This window comes from Sinocyclocheilus rhinocerous, unplaced genomic scaffold (genome assembly GCF_001515625.1).
Source record: "Sinocyclocheilus rhinocerous isolate Xijiao unplaced genomic scaffold, SAMN03320098_v1.1 scaffold263, whole genome shotgun sequence".
Lineage (NCBI taxonomy): Eukaryota > Metazoa > Chordata > Actinopteri > Cypriniformes > Cyprinidae > Sinocyclocheilus > Sinocyclocheilus rhinocerous.
Genome location: NW_015645086.1, coordinates 780690 through 802201, shown reverse-complemented (window position 1 = coordinate 802201; position 21512 = coordinate 780690). Strand labels below are relative to the sequence as shown.

At 37.2% G+C, this 21512-nt stretch overlaps 1 protein-coding gene across 6 annotated transcripts; it reads left to right on the top strand.

The window, feature by feature from the left end:
• The first annotated feature begins 774 nt into the window (after positions 1 to 774).
• On the top strand, positions 775 to 21197 carry LOC107705695 (protein kinase C-binding protein 1-like). Of its 6 annotated transcripts, none has more exons than XM_016509103.1 (21): positions 775 to 907; positions 5991 to 6061; positions 6484 to 6641; positions 9145 to 9366; positions 10913 to 11026; positions 11171 to 11263; positions 11462 to 11549; positions 11631 to 11686; positions 12166 to 12243; positions 12355 to 12470; positions 13054 to 13526; positions 13617 to 13724; positions 13827 to 13985; positions 15297 to 15821; positions 15929 to 16342; positions 17369 to 17499; positions 18192 to 18272; positions 18465 to 18543; positions 18743 to 18982; positions 19188 to 19257; positions 20297 to 20396. In XM_016509103.1, the coding sequence occupies exons 1-21, from the start codon at positions 894 to 896 to the stop codon at positions 20319 to 20321; spliced, it is 3315 nt and encodes a 1104-aa protein (XP_016364589.1). In that variant the 5' UTR covers positions 775 to 893; the 3' UTR covers positions 20322 to 20396. The 6 variants fall into 6 exon arrangements, with proteins under 6 accessions (XP_016364589.1, XP_016364586.1, XP_016364587.1 ...); XM_016509100.1 differs by having other exon boundaries at positions 19188 to 19308; positions 20297 to 20374; XM_016509101.1 differs by having other exon boundaries at positions 19188 to 19304; positions 20297 to 20362.
• Positions 21198 to 21512: the final 315 nt, after the last annotated feature.

Sequence of the window (21512 nt, the reverse complement as noted above, 5' to 3'; positions counted from 1 at the left end):
CCTAAAAATGTAACAATGTCTTCATGCAGTAACAATTCAGAGAATTTTACTTGAACAGCACCAATATTGTTATGAATCTATGGCATCTGTCTTGCTCTTCTGCTTTGTGAATCCAGTCAAATATATTTTTCATGATATATGCTTTTTCTAGAAAACTGTTTTCATAAAATATAATAATTGTTTTTTTTTTAGTGCTTCAGGTTTTATTGAATGTTATCTGTTTTGTTACTTTACTCATTACGTAATGTCCCAGTGCATTTCATTTGGATTTGCACCGATTACTGATATAATCGTGGCATAGTACATTGTGTTTTTTCTCATTTTAGGTTGAATATTATATCTGCTTTACATATTGCTCATGAATCAGTTGCAGTTCATGCACAGGAAGTTATGGTGGCTGCACTATTTTTGCCTAGGGCTCATTTTCACTAAAGGAGTGTCTCCTATTTCTCAACCGTGTGGGGGGAGGGATTAAACAAAGGCCCACGGCTCCACACGGACTTGAGACAAACAAAAGAATTTAAGTGCGAAATCCCACGAAATTTCCAACACATCCACAGCTAACCGACATTTAGCTGCCAGTTCACAGTGGCTCTGCGCAAGCAAGCAGGTTTTTTGAGCGAGTTAGGCCTAGTTCTCTCTCTCCCTCTCCTCTGTGCTCTTTCCCGCACTCACTGCTGATCCTTCCAGTGCCGAACAAAGATGATTACTCAGGAAGCGCTTCGTCCAATCAGACGAGGCCTTACATCCTGCTAGTGGGAGGGCAGCCAGTCACGGCCCTGCTCTGATCAGACAGGCCTGAGCTCTGAGTGTGGAGAGGAGAGCCCTCCCTTGTCTAAAGGCTGAGGCTGTCCTCCATGTTTTAGAAGTATTGACATTACACTGTTTCAGCCATGCATCCACAGAGGTAAGCCTGATGTTTTCTTACGTCTGTCCTTTCTTGTCATTGTACTATTTTCATCCACTGCTAACACTGTGAATTGCAGATTTGATTCTCCAGTGACTGGGGAGGCCTAGCAAAGGCCTGTCTCTCAGAAAAACAGGGCAGAGGAGGAAGGAGGTGGGGGAGAGGGCCAGAGAAGGGGGGTCAGGCTCTCCCTCTCACTCTTCTGAGCTTTGGCCCGTGTGCTGCTCGGTCACATGGTTACACGGCAGACGAAGTCAGCTATCACTCATTGCTGTAGTGACAAACAGCTCAGTGACAGTCATTTCTGGATATGTAGGGCCCTCTGTTGATCTGCCCCACGTAGGGGGTGGAGGATCAGGGGGGTGGGGTGTTCGGGTGATGTACTTTTGTAAGCTGATTGCCTGTCCCATCGTCTGTTTGTGTCACAAGCCCCGCCATAGAAAATGGAGGCATCTGTTAGGGCCTTATTAGAGAGCTGAGAGCCCCAGCTGTGGTCATTTTACACAGGGGCAGGATGGGTAATTCAGGACGTGAGCTACCAATGAGGGGCGGAGAGTTGAATTCGTAACTTTAAAAAAAAAAATATATATTCCATTTTATGCAAATGTTTGTATTATGTTTTCAGGTTATACTTTTAGTTTCAGGAGGGATGATAGATGACATTCTAGTGTCATTCTTCCATTCTTCATTTAGTCGGCGGTAAAGCTATTTTTTGTGCTGTTTTTGAAAACATCCTTAAGAAAATAAATGGGTATCTGCATTTTGCTAGTATTTTTTACTGTCAGTCACATTGCAAGTATGAGTTAAAAAATAGTCTGAGACACCATTTTTTTTCAAGCATGGATTATTCTTGAATAAGGATTTTATCTGATTCATACACATCATGCAAAGACTTTATAATAAGGAAATGGGGAAGTAATTTTTCCTTAGGCCAATAATCAGCATGCATACTCTACAATGTAATGCCTGCAGACAGCCACATGGCAAAAAAACATTGAGTTTATCAGAATTATGGTTGACTTTCATTTTCTTTGAGCAGGAATTGTTTCCATTGCTTTATTGCAAAGTTAGCATTAGCACATCTAAAATATTTTTTTTATTTGAAATTAAAAGGTTGAATTCAGTTCCTTTTTAAACTTAATGTAAAAACAAAACAGATTCCTGTCAGACTAGCCTGTGGTGTAAAACAGCATTTTTAAAAAGATTATTTGGATGACGTTTACATATTATTATTCATCTCCTTTAAGTGTCTTTAGAGATTTATGGTGAAGTTAACAATAAAATAGCACTGCCACGCACACACACACACACACACAGCTGCTCCCAAAGACAAAACAAGCGAGCACAAACCACACGGGACCAAAAGCCTCCTGCCGCATTCCCAACGGATCCTTGGCCTTTCTAATGATATTTATGGCTGCGTTTAAAAAAAAACCCATTCAATACATATCGTATTTCACCTGTTTATCAACAACAAATGGCTTGTGAGTTAGTTGTTGTAATTATGAACAATTAATTTAATTACAATCACAATACAGTCGGCTAGACCTTTGTATATTGTTAGCCTAACTACTCTTTATGAGAAAATGACTGGAGGGTTTTACGTCGGTACGGTGCAGCTCAGGTTTTGTGTGTTCCCAGCGAGATTATGCCACTGCGATTGGGATTCCTGTCAAGGAAACAACGTTATAAAGGATTGTGGTGACTGGCTTTCTGCCATTTGGAGGAAATGGCCAGTAGTGGTCTGACAAGGCTATTTTGCCTGCGTTATATCAGTAAAGAGCAACAAAAAAAGTAAAATCGTATCAACAACGACATCTGTGACAGGAAACAACTGTGTGCTTGTAACGTCACTGCTTGCCCTTGAAATGATTCGCAAAGTCACCGTGAACCACAAAGCTGCTCTTTTTAACAGCTCAAGATTACAATCTGGGAGAAAGGTTTGCCTTGTCTGAAAGGCAAAACGTTTGTTTGCATGTTGATACTCAAGTGCATTACCGCTTCACTTGTTTTTCTCAGCTGTGGCTCTTGAGACTGACCTATATGCACAGGTTTCTCTGGTTCTCTCTATTTACTGTAAGCTCCTGTGCCATGGACGTGCCAGAGCCCGTGTCTCTGGCCTAGAGGGAGGGGGAAGGGGAGCTCGAGCAGAGCGGTGGGGGAAGGGAGGCACTCTCATTTCCTGCGAAGAGAGAAAAAAAGACCTCGGCTCACTCTCTGACCAGTTATCTCCACATTCACAGCTCTTCGATTTATTTGGTCTGTTAGCGAGGACCTCTGATTGTCTCTCTCTGCTCAGATGGTTCTAGAAGATCCTGTTTTGGAGGCCGGTTTGCTTGCAGAGCGGTGGTTTTCTTTCTCTTCATTGGATCAGCTTCAGGACTTCCTGTTTCTTTGATTTCAGTGTAGAGATCTGGATTTTCAGCCACGCAGTTGGCTTGACATTGTTTGACCTTTCTGAAGCGAGCAGGAAAAGAGAGGCCTGGTGGATGGGAGTTTTTGACGTGACGTGGCCCTAATGTGACATAACATCCATGCGGCTCCTTACGGCCTCGCATTAAAGTAAAAAATGGAGAGCCCTCAGGCCCTGGGCTGCACGCTTAGATGTGCATTTCCCACCTCAGACATTGCATGTCTTATTTAAGTTTGCTGAAACGGATATTCTTTCTCCAGACTTATGTCATTATTGTCGTTTCTGACACATAATCACTGATTTTTCCGAACAACCTGGAATATTTTCTTGTGAGAAAGGTGAGTTTTATTCATCGCCATGGAGGATTATGTGCCATTTTGGATTTTTTGATGGATTTCTCCCTTTTATATTGTCCTCTTGAAGGATGTCTCTGAATATCTAAAAGTACATGATTTTTTTTCTACGATGTCAAGCCGTGGCCCTGTCAATGAGAATTAGTTAAAAGACTAAGGCCTCATTGTGGCCTAATGATCAATCCTCTCAATCGTGCTCGTCGTTCTCAACACTGGTCCTAATTCTGACCTCATGTAATGGAGAACCGTTGCCAGCTTCTAATCTTTTCTGGTCTTTTCTTTTGCACAAAGACTGGGATCAAGGCCTTGTCGTTATAGGATTTTGTTTGTGCCATTGGCCTTGTACCGCCTCTTCTCTTTCACCTGTCATTTACGAGCTTCTTTTTGGTACCCGCCATTTCTGTCCTGCCCTTGCGGTTGATTGATTGACCGTAGTGGGTTTCCTCTGTATGGGGTTAAATAAGGCCTCATTGTGGTCAGGATACGTGTGGTTGAGTGTTAAATAGAGTAGTCACCTCTTTTTGTTGTTGTTAATTTCTTCAGCTCAGAAACTCGAGCAGAACAAAATTTTATAGAAATCTTCCTTAAAACTGTCACATTAATCGTGTAAGACTCAAAGTATTTTACGCAAATTTGTTTTGGGTAGTCTTGTCCACTGAATTCTCACTGGCTAGAAATACCATTTCACAAAACTGTTGGATATATTAAACGTCAAATTTGTTGTGTTGTGCACAATAATGTTTTTTCAGCAGCACATACTAAAGGCCTTCGCTTGCCAAGAGCAACGCAATGTGAAAATCTGAACTGCAAACGACCAAAATTTTCATCTGTCCGATGAGATTTCATTGTAGGTGGGGCTACTCAGCACAACGCCACAAAAATTGAACCCAAGTGACGAATAAAAATGTGCTGTCACTCGTTGCAGTCGTGGCTGATTAAATGGCATTTATGCTGACAATGATTGACTCATTGGAGATCTTCAAATCTCTGAGCTGTTGGTTTCTAGTCGTTCCAAATCTGCAGTAATATTCAAATGTATCATGTGGCGAATTGCTCCTATTGGTTGTCGCTGTTTATTTGCGCAAACTGATTGCGACATCAGTGGTCTCTGATGCTAATGTCACCAGAAATAACCTGTTCACTGAAAATGATTTTCTTCAAACTGCATCTTTTTAATAATGTTTTTGTAACCTTTTATGATGCCCATGCGCTCTTTTTGTCACAGAAAATTCACACTTTAGCACTTCCCGCTTTTTTTTTTTTTTGTGGCTGGTCAGGGCACTGTGTGATAGTATGGGTTATTTTAAGGCCTGCATCTATTTTATTTTCTAAGCGAATGACATATTAATTAATGTGAAGGAATGTTTTTTTTGACACATTGTGTGAAGGGTTTCAAAATAATGCAATGTTTTGTTTTAACGTCTTTGTCCTTATTAGTCATATAATTTCTTTTGTTTTTACTAAATTATATAATGCAAAGCATACTAAGACTACCAAATTTTGCTTTAAGTTTGATCGCAACATATAATCATTGCTGTTAATAGTGTTCACCGTCTGTTTGATTACATGACATTAACTAACTGCTCGATTTTTACCGTATGTTTCTGCCATATGGACATCAACTTGAAGCGCCTCACCACTGATAAGCTATTACTAAATATAATGTAGAAACGTACATTTTCTGTAAAGCTGCTTTGCAACGATTTGCATCGCGAAAAGCGCTTTACAAATAAACTTGAATTGAAATGAACTAAGTCAGACAGCCTAGTGTAAATGTTATGCTTTATAGACCACATTTTGAATGTATTCATGTCAGTAGCTGATGGTATTTTCGTACAGATTATGCCTGAACTTGGACGAGGTCAAATCCTCTCAGACAAGAAGTAGACTAATGAGACTGAATTAAAGACACTCTCCGGTGCTCAGCAGACGTCTACTTCGTAATCCCTTGTGAGTGGACCTGTTCACTGTGACGTTCCCCACAAAAATTATTGCTTAATTTGAAGGAGGTGCTGATCTATTACTAGACCCAGAGCGAGAGAGAGTTTACGTCTTGCATGTCTCGATCAGACGAGTAAGGTTAAACCGCTTAATATCATCTTGTAAATTCACTCTACAGGCCCATGATTGGTTACAGCACAGTTCAGACAAAGCAATACTCATGCAAGGGTCTCCTTGCACTAGATGTGGAATGGAGGACGATTGCAATGAACAACAACAACATAACTCTGGAGATTAGATTGCATCACCCAAGTCCTCACGAGATTTCAGTGTCTTATTCCAGCGTTTTATTTTGCTCTCTCTCTACTTCATTTAGTTTGGCTGTGGAGGAAATAAAGACGGAGTCTGATGCTGTTGATGGGATGGAGGTGTCCATGCCACCCAAAGGTATTTTTTTTTTCTTTGATTCTAATGTGACACTTTTGTTGTATCATTTTGCTTTAGCTTCTCAGTTCACGCAATCAGACTCCAAATATAGACTGTCAGATTGTGAGAGTTCAGTTCATGAGCTGAAATGAATAAAAAGCGAGTCACGCTTTTAATCTGAACCACATCAAATGTGGCATGCAACCTAATTTTGTCTTTCATTATGCCGACTGGTTGTTGCTATCTGGTACTTCGTGTTAGTAGGTTAGTCAGACATTTGATACGACATCTTTTGTTTTAGTCTTGAAGATGTGCATAAAAGGCAACCCTTTTTGTGCATGAGGAGGTCGATGCTTTGAAAGGTCACAATCACAGGCCCAGCTGGGTGAGGTGTTGTATTAACCATGCCTTGCATAGTAAAGCAGCTGTGGTTCTTTCATCAGCGGTCCCTGATCTAGGATCAGCGGAGCAGGCGCTGACTGCGCAGAAGAGGAAAGCACCCAGTCCTCCACATTCCTCAAACGGACACTCACCCTCTGAAACGTCACCCAGTCCCACAAAGAAGAAGAAGAAACCGGGATTAGTCAACAACAAAGACCAAGTATGTCCCCTCCTTGGCTTCTCTCTTTTGTTGAATTGTAATTGGTTTGAGCTGATAATTCCTGCTCAGATGAATTGAAAAACATTTGTAGTATCTAAAACAGACCTTTGGTTTGGAAGTCAAACTCTTGTCTCTTCCTGTGTCCTTTTACATTTTTGTTGCATTTTTCTATTCAAACGGCCAATCGGAATAATCAGGATTGATTGTGGCTTGTAAATATGTGTGTGTTTGACTTTAATTTCCATTCAATGTGCAGTTTTTAATGATAAAACACTGGTCTCTGAAAGGGCCGAATGCTTTTACTGATTTGCATGAACAAAGTCGACCACTTGGGGGATTTCTGTCCTGTAAGCTACGAGGGTGTCCTCAAAAAAACATTTGGCCACTACAGGCATATTTAAAGGATATAGTTCAACCCAAAACATCATTTACTCACCCTCATGTCATTCCAAATATTATCTTCTTTAGTGGAACATGTTTTTGTCCATACAATGAAAGCCAATGGTGTCCAAACAACATTGGACAAAATATGGACAAAAAACACTGAGACAATTCTTTCTGTTCCACATAATAAATAATGTCATACAGGTTTGAAAAGAGACAATGGTTAATGTTTAGTTTTTGGGGGAGCTATCACTTTGATGAATTTATGTCATTGCATTAGATAGTAAAATGAATATTTAGTTGACACACTGTTATACATATTTTAATGATGTACTGTTTATAATGAAGGCAAAATGTATTGTGACACTTTCTGGTCATCTCATGTTTGTGTGACATGTACCACACCGTTCAGAGGTTTGGGGTTGATATTTGATAAGATTTTTTAATGTTTTTGAAAGAAGTCTCTTATGCACGCCAAGGCTGCATTTATTTGATCAAAAATACAATAAAACTTTAATATTGTAAAGTATAATTACAAATGGTAACACTTTATTTTAAGGTGTCTTTATTACACGTTACATGTACTTATTATTGTAATAACAATTAATTATGCATAATTACATGCAAGTAACCCTAAGCCAAACCCTAATCCTAACCCTAACCATATAGTAAGTATATGTAATTAATTAATATCACTCAGTACTTAAATGTATAAATACACTGTAACAAGGACACCTTAAAATAAAGTGTAACCTTACAATTTAAAAAATGTAAGGTTTTAAAATGTTATTTATTCCTGTGATATAAAGCTGAATTTTCAGCACCATTATTCCAGTCTTCAGTGTCACACGATCCTTCAGAAATTTGCTCAAGAAACATTATATAAAAGCATTCATTTATTTAAAAAAATCTTACTGACCTCAAACTTTTGAACGGTAGTGTATATACTTAATGTGATGAACTGCACCTGTGGTTACCAGCTGGTTAAATCCACTGCAAAAATAGCTTAAAGGGAAGTTAGTTCTGAGAAAAGCTGTTGCTTTTGTTACTAATCATTTGTTTGCAGATGGCAAGTGTCCAAATGCTTCTTTTAGGGACCACTGTGTGTTCACTTTATTACAGATAAAAATCAAGTGCACTGATTTTATTATATAGAAATATAAAAAACAAGTGAAATTAAACAAGTGGAAAGTAGTAAAATTACTAAAACTTATATAAAAATAAGTAAAAGCTTGCAGTTGGCAAGTGTCCAAATGCTTCTTTTAGGGACCACTGTGTGTTCACTTTATTACAGATAAAAATCAAGTGCACTGATTTTATTGAATCGTGTGCTGTCGTTGTGGTGGTGTGTTGCAATGCATATGAACAATGTTTCATGAAAGATGCCAAATGTGGATTTGCTTATTGGTCTTATTTAAAAAAAATATATACTAAGCAAATTTATATTAATTGATTTCTTTTGATACCTTACAGGTATTGAAAACTAATTATTAGCTGTCAATTTTTGTGATTATGTTTAATATAGTTCCATTAAATCACAACTTGGTCTAAAGTATACTTTGCCACTGTCTCTTGATCCTGCTAACCTGTATTTGGCATCTGATAGTAATTTAAGATTCCGTTCAAATCCTGGCGAAACACACTTGATCTCAGACACCACGTGTTTCTCAGATCACACATGGGTCATGCAGTGTGTTTAGGGAAATGTGAAATGAAATCCTACAGTATCTTCCCAGTGTGCCGCTTTTGACCCAGTGGTCATGTGACTGCTTACCTACCCGTGCTTGATTTATTGCAGTGTTAATTGAAATAAGTGGAAAGTACTAAAATTACTAAAACTTATATAAAAATAAGTAAAAGCTATATAGAAATATAAAAAACAAGTGAAATTAAACAAGTGGAAAGTACTAAAGTTACTAAAGCTTAAATAAAAATAAATAAAAGCTATATAGAAATAATGTGCTATAAGAAACAAATGGCAAAGCATGTAACAAAATTATTAAAACTGAAACTAAAATTAATTGAATTATTAATTTTGCAGTGCCTTGCTACGTTTCCCCTGCGAGTGTTGTGGCTTGTGATTTGACCCCTTGCCCTGTCTCTCTTGCCTGCATTTCAGTGTGAGCTAAGACATGGTCCCTTTTACTATGTCAAGCAGCCCGCACTCACCACAGACCCTGTTGATGTTGTACCGCAGGACGGGCGGAATGACTTCTACTGCTGGGTGTGTCACCGCGAGGGCCAGGTGCTCTGCTGTGAGCTCTGCCCGCGCGTCTACCACGCCAAGTGCCTCAAACTGGCCGCAGAGCCTGAAGGCGACTGGTTCTGTCCAGAGTGCGAGGTACTGACTGTATATGTTGGCTGTTATGTCATGGGACTGTCCTTCTGCCACTTTAAATATGTTCAGAGCATGAAGCACTATATAGCGATAAGTACTGGCCATAATCAGTCATATGGAAATTTAAGATCTGTTCCAAAACCTAGTGAGCTGCCTACTTATTTTGAGGGACAGGCACAGTTCTGATGTGAAGACTGTTTAAAAAAACTGTAAAAGCTATATAGAAATATAAAAAACAAGTGAAATTAAACAAGTGGAAAGTAGTAAAATTACTAAAACTTATATAAAAATAAGTAAAAGCTATATAGAAATATAAAAAACAAGTGAAATTAAACAAGTGGAAAGTACTAAAGTTACTAAAGCTTAAATAAAAATAAATAAAAGCTATATAGAAGTATATATTTTAAAAAAACTAATACAAATGGCAAAGCATGTAACAAAATTACTAAAACTGAAACTAAAATTAATTGAATTATTAATTGAAAAAGTATTAATTAAAAAATTAAAATAAAAAAATCCAAATATTAGTAAGTACTATAAAAGTATGTAAATAAAACTAAAATAGCATTTTCTGACATGACTTTCTGCTGTGGAACATAAAAGATATTTTGAGAATTGTCTCGGTGATGATACAATGGAAGTCAACAGGCTTGAATGTTGTTTGATTCCCAACATTCTTCAAAATATCTTCTTTGGTGTTCCCGAAGGGTAAACTATCCCCTTTAAAGATGCATTATTTTGGCCAAAATATCGCAGTATCTTTTGTGGAGAATCAATGAATGTTTTTATCCAAAATAGCAGACGAGTCACAATAAATGTTGATTATAAATTAACATTTCAATCAGTACTAAAAAGTGTTGATTAAAAGTCGTTTACCAGTATAATTAAATTGGCTGTTTTGACCAATATTTGAGCGTATTATATATTTTTATGCTTATCGTGTTATCACGTATCAGTATTGTGTTTTTAGCTTAGCGACGAGTGCTTTGAGTGAGCGCTATTTTTTTTATCTGCTTTTGAATTATGAGGTTCCATAACAATTAGGATGCTGTCTAGGCAGTAGACTCACTAGGTTTTGGAACACTAAGTATGACATACAGGTGCTTCAGCACTCCTTACTTAAGAGTTTTATGCTTTTGTTTGGACTAGAATGAACTAGACAATTTAGAAACTGGTTAAACAGGTTGAATTTGCTGTGTATGGGGTGTATTTGCTCTGACAACAATATATTTTGCTCACAATTTTTGCCAAATCTTGTCATGCATCATTAAATCTGAAATTTGCTCACAAATCAATTTATTCTGGTACAATTCAGCTGAAAGTAGCATCAATGCATTTCTACATCCCTAATCCAGAGCAGATGTCATTCAGTTGTTCATTCTTACCAACAGTAGAAAGAATTTATTTTAATACATTTTATTATATCAAGTTAAATAGACAGTAACTGAATCAACAGTCACTTTGAGAATGTGTGAGAGCACATGAATGGTTATAAACTGTATGTATGTGATTTATGAATATATTACAGTCATTTCACTCTCTGCTTCAGAAAATAACGGTGGCTGAATGCATAGAGACTCAGAGTAAAGCTATGACCATGCTGAACTTGGAACAGCTGTCCTACCTGCTGAAGTTCGCTTTGCAGAAAATGAAACAGCCAGGGGTGAGTCAACCATACCACATTAAATCCTCACAATTTATTTAATCACTCCATAGTTTCATTTTGATGGTCTCAGTTTTTATGTGATTACATTACATTGATACATTGACCCTTGCGTTGTATCATTATGAATGATTTATCTTGCAGACCGAACCGTTTCAGAAGCCAGTGTCACTTGAACAGCACCCGGATTATGCCGAGTATATATTTCACCCCATGGACCTGTGCACTCTAGAGAAGGTAGATCAGGTTTTCTGCATTACAAGTGTCCAGGTACTTTATGTGTTCATTTTGAAGAGTGCATCTACTGTTTTATCATGTAAAACCAATAAACATCTTTTTGTCTTTTTTTTTTTTTTGAAGTTTAGATTTTGAGGCCACTGTATGTGCCTAAAGATAATAAAAAAAACTGTAACTGAGAAATATGTGTGTCTGTAGAATATCAAGAAGAAAATGTACGGTTGCACAGAGGCATTTTTGGCTGACATGAAATGGATTCTACACAACTGTATCATATATAATGGAGGTTAGTGCAGGTCTGTGAAATCAGTGCGCATGTATCATGACATATCTGTACATTCATGAAATTTCAATGGGTCTATTTCAGGAAACCATAAGCTAACGGCAACTGCTAAAGTTATTGTCAAGATCTGTGAACATGAAGTGAGTACTGTACTATCCTTACAATACATTGCATGCAATACATGTTATATATATAAACCAAATACTTCCATTCAGAAGTTTGTTTCTTAATGGTGAAACCAGAGATATTAGTTTTATTTACTTTTTTTCTATTTTAATACATTATAAAACGTATTTTATTTCTTTAATGGCAAAGCTGAATTTCTCCAGTCTTCAGTGTCACACGATCCTTCAGAAATCATTCTAATATGCTGATTTGCTGCTCAAGAAACATTTCTTATTATTATCAATGTTGAAAACAGTTGTGCTGCTTAGTATTTTTGTGAAAACCATGATCCATTTTTTTCAGGATTCTTTCATGAATAGAAAGTTCAAAATAAGCACATTTATTTGGAAAAAAAAAACATTATAGATGTAATTACTGTCAGTTTTGATCAAATGAATGCATCCATCCAAGGTGGTCTAAGGAAAGAATTACAGTATCTATAAATCATCCACAGATGAATGAAATTGAGGTTTGTCCAGAGTGCTACCTGTCCGCCTGTCAGAAGAGGGACAATTGGTTCTGTGAACCTTGTGTAAGAGGATGACCATTTTTAATCTTATATTAGTAATTTTGAAATATGTTTTTAAAAAAAATATCTTGCTGTATTTAATCGGTGGCTAATGGTCATGTTGCTTTCATGTAGTCTCAGCCTCATCCTTTGGTGTGGGCCAAACTGAAAGGTTTTCCCTTCTGGCCCGCTAAAGCCTTGAGGGACAAGGATGGTCAGGTGGACGCACGGTTCTTTGGCCAGCATGACCGGTGAGGCTGTTAATCTTAAACATAAACAATATATTGAATATTTACAAAATATAAAAATATATGAAAAAAACTAAGATCCAGCAAATCAGATATTGAACTTAATTTGCTTAGTTTTAATAGCATCTGTGATTTAAACGTAGTAGCAAATACATTTGGGAAGTTTGTTTCATTTTAGTGGATTAGTTCTTTCCAATTCTAATTTTTCAATTTGGCTACAATTGCTACAATGTGTTTAATTATGTAAGTCTGCATAGTATTACGTTTTAAAAATGGGTTAATATTACTGTGTTATTGTATTGGTAATAATGAAAAACAAATAAATAATTGATTCATTTTAGACAAAATTTTCAGGGAAAATGCATAAATCTCAAGAATATTATCAAAAAATGCTTTTAAAAATTCTAAATTAAGTATTTTGTTCATCTATATCTACATGTGCATTCCAATTTAATAAATCCTAATGGTTATTGTATCAAGGACTTGTTATATTTACAACAATATCAATATTATCATGGAGTTTTTCTGCCATACACTATTTTTTCTATATACTAAAATATGTACTTCACCCTCATTTGCCTCTCAGAGCCTGGGTGCCCATAAACAACTGTTACCTCATGTCTAAGGAGATCCCCTTCTCTGTGAAGAAGACCAAAAGCATCTTCAACAGCGCCATGCAAGAAATGGAGGTCTACGTGGAAAACGTGCGCAAGAAATACAGCGTGTTCCACTACGCTCCGTTCCGGACACCTTACACACCCAACAACCAGTTCCAAATGCTGCAGGACCCTAATAACCCTAAAAAAGGCACGGTGAAGCCTGAGAAACAGGACAAAGTCAAGTTCAGCTTCGATATGACCGCATCCCCCAAGATGCTCTTGAGTAAGACAGTGATGTCAGGAGGGCCGGGGCGGCGGATCTCTGTGACGGACGCACCCAGATCGCCAACGAGCACCAACTCCTCAGTCCACACGGGGTCTGACCTCGAGCAGGACGAAAGAGGGGCGAGAGTGTCATCGAGTCACTATAGCGGCGGGGAAGACTCAATGGATTATACAGGTGATTCATTCCATTTAATGCCTTAAAATGGCTAGTGTTTTATTTTATGATTAATAGTGGATGATTAAAGTTTTCAAGTTTTGCCCACAGCGTCCCCTGCATCTCTAAAGACAAGCAACAGCCCCAAGCCTCTCCTACCCACGCCAGTTAAACAGGAAAGGAGTTCAGGCACGGGAGGCATCCTCAACCTCAATTTGGGTGAGTCTCAAATCAACCAGAAGCCCACAGAAATGACCACTGCACTCTGATCCTTTATTTCTTCATTTATGCTGAATATTTGTGTTGGATGTGATCCCTCAGATCGCATTAAAGCTGAAATGGACCTGAAGGAGTTGAGTGAAACTGTACAGCAACAGCAGCAGCAGCAGCAGCAGCAAGGGACGTCGGTTCTCCTCACCTCTCCTAAAAAACCTACTAGGAGTTTGGATAAAACTATAGAGAGCTGCAAGGCTCAGCTGGGTAATGAACATGTGAACACACACAAATGATGATTAACAATAGACCTCAAACAATGACCGTCCACTTTTTTGGCAACCTTGGTTGTGAATAATCATTGGTAAGTGAATATCATAAAGTTCATATATCATAAAGAGCCTTGAACCAAACCAGCCTGCTTTAAGATGAATCACAAAATGACAGTATTTGATTTCAAGCAGCAAAAATATGAATACTGTATTTACTACAAGGTTTGCGGCGTTCGGAATTGAACTGAGAATGTGTTTTCAATTCCAATTCAGTTCCTCAATTTGAGGTAGCAAAAAGAGCTAGAATTGAAATTTAAATATAAAGATGTAGAATTAAAATTCATTTAACTTCAAATGAATCCTATACAATAAGTGTAATATTAACAAGAAAAGGGAAAGCTTGTGAAAAAGCATTTTTGAATGTTTGTTTAACACCATTGCTTGAAAGTTCAACAGAAACTAGATGTTTTTACAGGCCTAACAGACAGATGGACAAACTGATTTATAGATCAGGGTAGAAGAAATATTAATTTCCCAGAATGCCATTAACTGCCCTTGAATTTCTTTAATTTGCAGTTCAGTAAGTTCCTCTTCCTGTCATTCCAATTCAACTTCCTGTTGGTTGTGAACAACTCAGTTCAAATTCCAACTTATGAATTGAAAGGGAGATCATTCTTTAAAATTAAATTTTGCACAACCTTATTCCAACTTATGAATTGAAAGGGAGATCATTCTTTAAAATTAAACTTTGCACAACCTTAACATTGTTTTTATGAGGCAATAAACTACACTTAAAACTCCCATAAAGCGTTGTGAAGGATAATCTAATATGTCTGGGTTTTTGTGTAGTTTTATTCTCTTATAAGAATACACCACTACTGTTTTATGCTCAACCCTACAGAATTCTGTATTAGTATTTTATAGGTAGCTAGCAATTTAACTAGCTGGCTACTATTAGCTAAAGTTATGTAGGTAACCTGCAAATATTGCCTAGATTTTTATTTCACTTATTGGTGATTGGTGGATCTTGCTTGAAGAATTGTGCTTGATGTATTACTAGTAATCTTGCACTTCACAGGGAATGGAAAACTGTCGATTCTGATAATATTTGACAATATTACTGCATTTTTGATCAAATAAATGTAGGCTAGGTGAGCATGAGACTTCTTTCAAAAATGTTGAAAAACCTTACAGACATTTGAACGGTGTTGTATGTCTGAAACCCTGCTTTTGAGCTCCTTTATGTATTCAGATATGCAGTCTGTAAATTTTAGAACAGGAAAATTAATTCGTTTTCTATCCACAGGAATCAATGAGATCTCAGATAATGTGTTCCACGGTGTTGAGCACAGTGACTCAGACGACTCTGACAAATCTGACTCTAGCGACAGTGAATACATGTCTGAGGACGAACAGAAGCCCAAGAACACTAACCACAACAACAGTGCCCACAAAGACTCCAAAAAGAGAGCCAGACCTCCATCCGCTCAAGCACAAGAACAAGACGCTGCCCCGTCAACAGCTGGAGGAACACCAGGTGGAGACAAGAAATCCTCAGATCCCCAGACCAAAGAGAAGTTAAGCAGTGGCGTGGAGAAAGACTCTCAGGAGAAGAGCAAACCCCTGCAGCAGACCCAGAAGGAGAGGTCACAGTCGGGGCAGGACGCTCGGCCTGCTGGATCAGAGCTGGATGTGGACTCTGACTCCGAGCGGGAGCTGGTGATAGACCTCGGTGAAGAACCAGGTGGGAGGGAAAAGAAGAAAGCCAAGCGAGAGACCCCATCAGCCCCCATCTCCACAACTAAAGATCAGACAGGCATTAAAACAGATGGTAGGTACCTAACAGTTTGGATTTTGTTTCTGTAAATGCATTGTTTTAGAATTTCTAATCTGAATCTTACATTTTTTTGTCTACATTGTGTTCTTCCTTTTGTTTAGGTAAAACGTCTGCATCTACCAGCACACCGGCTTCTTCTTCTACAGATAACACTTCATCTTCCATCAATCCTGGTCCAAAAGATGCAGCCGAATCAGCCATCAAGCCTCCAGCCACCGTCACAACTGCATCTACCACTCAAGCCACCTCCACCTCGGCTGTTCAACCCATGTCTGCTGTCCCTGTTGCTTCCAATGTGGGGAAAAAACAGCGCCCTCTGCTGCCCAAGGAGAACACACAGCCGGCCCAGCGGCCTGCAACATTGAACCCGGCTGGCGGTAAATTCCAGACGTCATCTCAGAAGGTGCAGAGACAGCAACAACAACAAGGTGAGACGGCTCCTCAGAGCCAAGCGCAGCCCCAGACCTCAGCCAACAACTCCAGCACACGCTACCAGACCAGACAGTCCGTCAAAGGTAAATACATGACCGATTCTCAGTGCAGAATAATGAAAATGATATCTATCTATCTATATACTGTATCTATATATATATATATATTATTTTTTATTTTTTATTTTATGGGAATTAAACTTTTATGTTTTTTTTAATATATGACCCTGGAGCACAAAACCAGTCTTAAGTCTCTGGGGTATATTTGTAGCAATAGGTCCTATCCTAACAAACCATACATCAATGAAAAGCTTATTTACTCAGCTTTCAGATGATATATAAATCTCAATTTCAAAAAATATACGCTTATGACTGGTCTTGTGGTCCAGGGTCTCAATTGTTTTGGAAATTAAAAAAAAAAAATTCTGATCTAAACAAATACCCCAAGATAAAAAAAATAAAAAAACCTGCCCTGAAATAATCTATATAAATATAAATCTATTTTAAGATATAAAATGAAAATAAAGAAATAAAAATGGTCTTGGATTGTTATAAAAAAAGTTGTAATCTAGGTTTTATTTAATGACTATAATTTGTATAATAACTTTTAGATTAATAATCTGTTTAATTAGATTTTTAAAAATCAGATATAAAAATGTATATCTAAAACAAATAGATTTTTGCTATAATATACTACCCAGAATGCTTTGCTCTACAGAACTGACAAGAACATTGAGATCCCTAGGGCGACTGGATGCTAGTGTCAGCACACCATATAAAATAAATCACATACATTTATTTGCACGCCATGGCTCATCATCTATCCATCCTTGTGAGGCTGAGGACAGTTTTAAAGCTCAAACTAATACACTCTTTTATGGAAAAATTAAGTGCTTTCACACACACACACAAAAAAAAGAGTTTCACATTCCAGCTTCATATTCATCCAAAAGCGACTTCTACTTCTACAAAAAAAAAAAAAAAAAAACTACAAAACTAAAGGATGAGACAAATGTATTTTCTATGGTGATTAACATTATGCAGCTCAATTTATATTGAGCCCATAACGTTGTTTCAAGGTGGCATTAATGCTTTCTGTTGTTTCACCAGCTGTTCAACACAAAGACACCTCACCTGTTAACATGGGTTCTGGTGCGTCCACTTCCAGTCTGGCTGGAGACTTCCTCACCCCTCCGGCCTCTGCTGATGTCGCCGCTGACATCGCTAAGTACACCACTAAGGTGAGTCAGATATTCACTTCTGATGTAAAGACTGGTCAATCAAACTATTCAGTTAAATAAGCACATTAGTACAATGAACACCTCCAAAAAGCAATAGAGCATTTTCTTCATCTGAATTTTTTAAGTAGTATGTTTTCAAATGCAAAACCTTGATTGCAGGCCACAGCTACAGCTGCAAATTTATAAGACCTTAAGAAAATTATTGGTTACACTTTATTTCGAGAGTCCACTTTAGACATTCTACTAACTATAAGTAACTTTGTAACTACATGTCAACTACATGTCAACTAATTCTCATTAATTTGCAACTACATGTCTACTAACTCTCAGAGTAGACTGTTAGGGTAGGTTTAGGGTTAGTAGAATAAGTTGACAAAGAAAGTGTTAGAAGATATTAAGCAGACAGTCTACTAATACTCTACTAACTGCTAGTTGACATGTAGTTGAACAGTTACTTACTGCTAATAGAATGTCTAAAGTGGACTATCGAAATAAAGTGTTACCAAATTATTTTAAAAAGTGAAACTATATAGATATAGTTCTAGTGTGTAAATTCATTATATGGTATGAATTGGTTTTTGGATATTTAACTTAATTGATCCTTGCTGAATAACTAGTACTTAAATTTTGCCTAAATAATTTTAAAATCGATGATGAAATTGACTGTTGTCTGTTTCCCATCATAATGGCAGATGATGGATGTGATTAAGGGAACAATGACAGAGATATACAATGACCTCTCTAAGAGCACGACGGGGAACACCATTGCAGAGGTTTGTGCTTTTATGTCACTTCTGCTTGATTTTATTCCACCATTCATACTCTTTCTCAATATGTATTTTATTTAAAAAAATGAATTTATAGGTTGTACACTTATGGGTTGCAGGTTGACAGATTGAATTTCTATAATGGCAATACTTTGTTATGGTTCTCTTGGGTGACATTCTCTGTGGATTTTGTTGCAGATCCGGCGGTTGCGGATTGAGATTGAGAAACTCCAGTGGTTGCATCAGCAGGAGCTGTCAGAGATGAAACATAACCTCGGTAACTCTCCTTTATGACTTACAATAGCACTGCAAACTGCATTATGGGAGTTTTGTGATAGCCAATGCTTTTGTTAGATAACATTTACAGAGAATAGGTCACTAAACTCCTTTCCTACAAGTTATGGATGAGCAAGCCAGAGCTTCAACCACTAATGTATCACTATTGTGTGTGTGTGTGTGTGTGTATGTGTGTGTAGAGCTGACCATGGCTGAAATGAGGCAGAGTCTGGAGCAGGAGAGAGAACGGCTGGTGTCAGAGGTGAAGAAACAGATGGAGATGGAGAAACAGCAGGCGGTGGACGAGACCAAGAAGAAGCAGTGGTGTGCCAACTGCAAGAAAGAGGCCATTTTCTACTGCTGCTGGAACACAAGTTACTGCGACTACCCCTGCCAGCAGGCACACTGGCCCGAACACATGAAATCCTGCACACAGTCAGGTAACCAGTTCTACACCTTGCTCTCTTTTTCTGTTTTTGGCCTTTTACACTCTTAATAATAAAGGTTCTTTATTGGAGTCAATGGTTCCATGAAGAACCTTTATCATCAATGAAAACTTTCTATTGTACAAAAGGTTCTTCACACTAATTGTTTGTTTCAATGGCATTGCTATAAAAACCTGCTTTTGGAACTTTTATTTCCAAGAGTGTGCCACTTTTACCAAAAGACTAGAAGAGAGAAGACAGGAAATGACAGGGATCAAGAAGTCTTACAGGCCAGATTCAAACTTTTATTGCCCAAAATAGCACCAAAGCTCAGTGTGTCAGTACGTACCAAATGCAAGACCACAACTCTGAATGGCTATGTTCAGAAACTAACATACCACTTCTGCACTATTTCTCCAGTGTATATAGTGTGTATACTGTACACAGTATGCGATTTTTGTATACATGGAATATATATGGCAAAAAGTGCAGTATACAACAGAGCAAAAACTGCAGTATACATTGCATTTTCATTTCCACAGTGTAATTTTGTCATTTTTAAAAATTTTATTTTACTTTTTATAGTCTGTGATGTTAAGACATTTTACTTAAAATACTAAAAAAAAAAAATAATAATTTTAATTCCAAAATGATAACTGGATGGCACTAACGTCGTAGATAGAATATCTACCATTTTACTTTTTTTCCTCATTTTATTTACCATTTACTATAGACCCTTTTCAAGTTAGGGGGTTTCTCAGAAACAATCGTCATATTTGGGTAAACTTCTATAATGGTGAATAGAAACTTCAACAAATATGATTTTTGCGTTCTGATTTGCCCCAATAACGAAAGAAAGAAAAAAAAAAACAATAGCGTTTCTATGACTTTTTCCAAAAGAAGGAAAAAATATTGAGAAACTGTTGGTCATAAGAGAGAAAGCTGTCAAATTTGCCGTCACTCTCTCAGCTGTTGTATTAGAAACACTCATGCAACAGCGTTAACCTTTTTTTATTTATTTAATTATATTTGTAATTTAATGGCAAGGTAATAAAACACAAAAATATAGTGTTATAAATGTACATTACATTGTTAAAAAATTTAAATAACCTGCTGTATTTACAGTGTTAATAACTGTGAAAACACATCAGAACAGTCTGTGAAAAGGGTCAATTTTTAGACTAGTAGGCAGTATACAGTATATACTGTGCCGTTATCAGTATATAGTAAGATAATATTCCATTCTGAACATAGCCACTCTCTGTTTTCTTTTGCATTTATTAGTGAATAGCAATTGTCTTAATAATTTTCTCTTTTTTATCTCCTTAGCTACCGCAACTCAGCAGGAAGCTGAAACAGAAGCCAGTTCGGACGCAGCGGGAAAACCTGTAGGACAGTCCCCTAAAACCCAGCCTTCACCAACCGGAGAAAGAACATCACCCCCAAACCGAGGACCCTCCCCTTTCACAGACAACAATAAAGGCAGCTCCTCCATGGCTGTCTCATAACCCGAGTGTGAAATATTTTTTTTATCATTAGAACGGTGCCATTCAAAGAGGGTCAGATATTAACACCAAAGGACCTTGACTCATTTCAAACAGATTTGTTTCTTGTTCAGTGTGATCATGACATGATGTCACTTCCTGTTCACTACATCCAACACAACATTCGGATAATGCCTATAAAAGTTTGATTCATTTCTACGTACATTTCGTATTTGAATTTGTGACTTGTTTAGTACAAAGACAGGAACACCCTTTGATATAAAATATGCAACTGTAAAACTGTTGTCCTTTTTTTATACATATCAACTTTTGTAAACTTCAACAAATGTGTTTGATCAATATAATTTTTTTTCTCTTAATGTAAAAGATGCACTTAGAAGTTTCAGAGAAAGAGTAAGTTCATTTTATCAAATGAAGAGCGTGTTTGTACAAGGTCAAAAACTTACGGAATATGATTGTTAGTACTAATGGATTGTCACTACGTTTTTTTTTGTTTTTTTGTTTTTTGAAAGATTGAAAGATTTAATTCTTTAATATCTTTCACCCACGAAAGGCTTCTTGACAAATAAATAAACAAAAACGAGCAAAAGTCTAGAGGAGTAAAGGAAAAGATTATACTTATTGTGGGCATGTTTCTTTTTTCTCTTGTCTTGTGGACTCTCTTGTTTACATACTGTAAATACAAAAGAATAAGCAGAGATGATATCTGTAAGAAAAATAAAGTCTTCATGAGACAAATCTTTGGTGTTTTACACATTTGTGTCAAGAATAGCTGTGAATGCATGCGGTAACACTTTAGTTTAGGGACCAATTCAACTAGTTGCTTATCGGCAAACATATTAATAGCATATTGGCTGTTTATTAGTACTTACAAAGCACATATTAATGCCTTATTTTGCATGACCATATTTTAGATCCTTTAATCCTACCCTATTCCTAAACTTAACAACTACCTTACTAACTATTAATAAGCAGCTAATTTGGAGTTTATTGAGACAAAAGTCGTTAATAGTTAGTAAATAGTAAGAATCGGTCCCCAA

Bases quoted from the DNA above. Each gene is read 5' to 3' on its own strand.
- LOC107705695 (XM_016509098.1), top strand. The intron at 11,687-12,165 runs GTGAGTACTGTA...AATCATCCACAG, and splicing joins TCAAGATCTGTGAACATGAA to ATGAATGAAATTGAGGTTTG. The intron at 17,500-18,191 runs GTGAGTCAGATA...TCATAATGGCAG, and splicing joins TCGCTAAGTACACCACTAAG to ATGATGGATGTGATTAAGGG.